General features: G+C 40.9%; 1 protein-coding gene across 1 annotated transcript; it reads right to left on the reverse strand.

Annotated features, from left to right (window-relative positions):
* Positions 1–404: 404 nt before the first annotated feature.
* LOC141431669 (uncharacterized) lies at positions 405–1929 on the reverse strand. The gene has a single exon (XM_074092850.1). It carries the CDS (start codon positions 1878–1880, stop codon positions 546–548), a length of 1335 nt encoding a protein of 444 aa, XP_073948951.1. The 5' UTR covers positions 1881–1929; the 3' UTR covers positions 405–545.
* Between the last annotated feature and the right edge of the window lie 1865 nt (positions 1930–3794).

The following is a 3794-nucleotide window of genomic DNA, read 5'->3' on the forward strand; positions in this document are numbered from 1 at the left end:
GTTAATGAAAAAGTGTTTCAGTTTGCTTCTTTTTATTTCTTTGATATAAAAAAACCGCCACATTTACTATAAAGACGGTTATCTGTCCGAAAAGTGATACAGATAATAATATGGTTAATACTTTACTCATTTTTATCTCAAAGTGTAGAGAATTATAGATAAAGTCATTCACGATGACGCGTGCCGTGGTTCTTATTACAATGCCATTAATGGCTAATTTTGAAAAAATCATGCGTCTTCGTGGTTGGCACTAGGTATAATCTCTACATCAGCATACTTAGGTACAGTTGCCATCAAATATTTCGGAGTGGACAAGGTGGTCAAAACGAGACGAGACGAGGCGAGACGAGAATTGAAATTTGTATGGCAGCGCCCGCGGCGGTCCGCGGCGGCTCGTGGCGGGCGCGCAAGAATGATACAAATTTCATTTCTCGTCTCGCCCCGTCTCGTCTCGCCTCGCCAGTGGAAAACCACCATTAGAGTTCATATTTCGATATTACACATGAACAAGACGCAAACCAAAAAAAAACAATTACATCACAGTATTATTTGAAAAAACTGAAACATTTCTTTCGCTTTGGCTTTTGCAATCTACAACAGTTGTGCTGTAAGAACTTTTCAATGTTATAATCAGGGTTTGACGTAAGTACCCGTTTAGGCAATACGTAAGCGGTGGGTTTGCATTGCTGCACACTCTGGAAACTTCGCCTGGTGATTTTGGGGCTGGCCACCAAGCCTCTTCTGTCTTCATCGTTGTCACTGCGGTGGAACTTGTGCGGCTGCTCCATACAAGCATAATGGTACTTCGAGTCGTGCCTGTGCGAATGTGGTATGACCGTCTCAGCATCATCGTCATATTTGCTAAAGAATGAGCTAAAAGACACTCTACTCTCTCTACTCTTCTCCCGTTTTACGCTGGCTGACCTTCTACGTCGAGGGCAAAATGGCTCGAAATTGTCCCCTTCCTCAATAATACCTTCATTATACAAAGTCCTTCCAGACTTCCTGGCATACAACTGATCACGTTCTTTATCTTTCCAACATGGCGCTTCAGGGTAGCATCCATCAGGAATGTCTCTCTCTGCTTCCATGTCCATTAGAATTGGACTTCTTGTCGTATAATCGTACTGATTATGCAGAGATGACTGAATAAGAGGTTTCTTTAGAATCGGTGGTATGCAGTGACTATCAACGTGATACCGGGACGGTGACGAGCGAATACATTGCGGCGACGGACAGCGGTAAGGTTGGTCCATGGTATCTCGAACTGCGACGTCAGAACTTGTGACAGAAGCTTGGGAAATGACAGGTGTGCACGATATGGGCGTGAGGCCACCACAGCCGGCACTGGACAGCTTCAGAGTCATCGTGCATTTATCGCAGAAAGTCATAATGTTGTTCTTGAATTCCGGTTGGCGCAGCAGCGTTCTTGATGGGCAACAAAGGTTGGTACAATTCCTGCATTTACAAGAAACCTTATGCGTGGCGACATTGCACATTTCTTTCTTTGCTTCAACTTGCACTTGAGTTTCGCATTCTGGTATCGAGCTTGTTTCTACGTAAGGGTTCCAGCGGAGAGTTTGGACTGGATAAACTGGCACCACGGGTGATTGCATAGGTATGTCGCTTGCATGGGAAGTCACCAGATAAGTTGGGTCACTGGTGCCTGTGTCGCCTAAAAAGTAAGAGCTAAATTCCCTTGGCATTGAGTCTTGTGGCTCAATTAGTTGGTGGATGAGTCTTGCTCTTGTGCTCTCTTTTGCCATGCGCGTCGGATTGTCGAGGCTCTGTAGGACTGTTTTAGGGTACTTTACCTCCTGTTTCTTAGCATCGTAAGTTTTTGTCCTGCCTTCCGGGAATTTAGCCTGGGCTACGAACATTATGAAGAATAAACTGTTTTATTTCTAATCATTGCTATGTCGTGACGTTGTTGACGTGCCGAGCTGTCAGAGTAGCTCTCTATGAGACATAAAGACTTATTTGACGCACCTTTTCGATATAAACAGCTGACGCAGCGGAAACTGCTAGTTGATCGCGAACCACTTCAATTCATAACCTCGTGACAACAAGGAATTGAGTAACAAATTTCCTTACACGCTTAGCTTTGCAGTTTGCCGACAACTTCGTGCTCGTTGCTAGTTTGAAACAAATCTGGGATCAGCGGCATTTGTAACATTGTGGGAGGATGACCAGTCAATTATAAATTGAGCTTCCCCTCTTCTCGGGTCTGTACTTTGATTGGGGTAAGGAGGGGGGTGCTAGATCCAATTGGTGGGGTCAGCGCGTGTCTCAAGACGGCAGATGCGGACAATTGGCCGAGTCAAAGATCAGAGGAAGTGGCGCGGGAGCAGCTGGGCCGCGCGTGCGCAGCTCTGTCATTATAACGCTTTTGATTCAAGCTGTTGCCAAGAAGAGAAAGGAGGAAAATTATAAAATGGACTGCCCAAGGGGAGGTTATGTTTTAACTGTCATCATTTATTTTTTATTTCTGATTGTCAGGACAAGTTTTGTATGCAAGGAATGTTTGAAATATATTGTACGGAAAAGTGGAAAATTTCGGGTTAAATATCTCCATATTCAAATTAAGATAGAGATTATTAGAGATACGGAATAATTGATCTCATTTTCTCTGTGTATTACTCGTGAGATGGACAGGCGCGCAGCTAGTTTTATACAATGATAAAATTATAATTCTTAATTCAATCAAACCTTAAGTGGCCACAATCTGACCGAAACGTCGAAATAATTATGACGAAAAATCTTGGCTATATTAAAAAAATATGAAAGTTTTATTGGTAAAAATTGTACAGTAAAATTTACAATAATTCCTTACACTATTTTCTAATTATGTTTACAAAACCCTATCAATTAATTCCAAGTTAACAGCCGTCCGTGACCATAAACACACATTCACCCATTAATTGGCTTGACAATATTAACAGCAGCATTCGGATGATCTGCTCGTAAAACGAATTATTTTGTCTTCAGAAGAACACTTATATATCAACAAGATATAACATATGACCCCCGAAACATTCAAAAACCAGCATTATGTCACAGCTTTAAGACCATCGGTGGTGGTCAAGTGAATTTGTCGCGGGTCAGAGCAGATCTTGGTGGTCACCATTAAAATTATTTCACGATCAACATATCGGTTAATAAAAGTTTTACGGGCCATAAACAGGGAATGTATCTATTCTAGATAGTTTTATATCAATTAAGGATGACATCGTAAAACGTGTCGCGGAATCGTTGGGGTTCCTCAAGACTGCAATCAATTACTTATATGAATAACTTTACCCGCGGTTCTGCATGTGTAATCCACTAGCGAATATTTTATACAGGCTGGGCCCTTTAACAGGAGCAAATAGTTAAACATATATATCGTACTCGTCAAACTGAATGACACCTAGTTCGCTACTTTTAAAAATAATTCAGTCTTTAGGTTTTCCCTTTTTTCATACGAATTAAATAGTAGTATTAATGTACCTACCCAATTAACAGACATCAAAAATGTTGCTGCATTGCAAACTGGAATAAACTATACAGCGTATTAGAAAAAAATATATATTTTAAAAGTCGCTGAACTAAAGGCCGCCTTACACATGCCATGCTCGTTACTAAATAATATGCTTATGCTTATGCTTAATAGTAGCACACGTTTCCTATACACTCATGCTAGTAGGTAAGTAGCATTTGAAAGAAAAAAAGAAAGAAAAATCATTTAATGCTCATAAAAAAAAATTAATGTGAAGGTATGCTCAGCTATGAGGCAAAAGGTTTGCTCAATAGTA

Source organism: Choristoneura fumiferana, chromosome 10 (assembly GCF_025370935.1).
Source record: "Choristoneura fumiferana chromosome 10, NRCan_CFum_1, whole genome shotgun sequence".
Classification (NCBI taxonomy): domain Eukaryota; kingdom Metazoa; phylum Arthropoda; class Insecta; order Lepidoptera; family Tortricidae; genus Choristoneura; species Choristoneura fumiferana.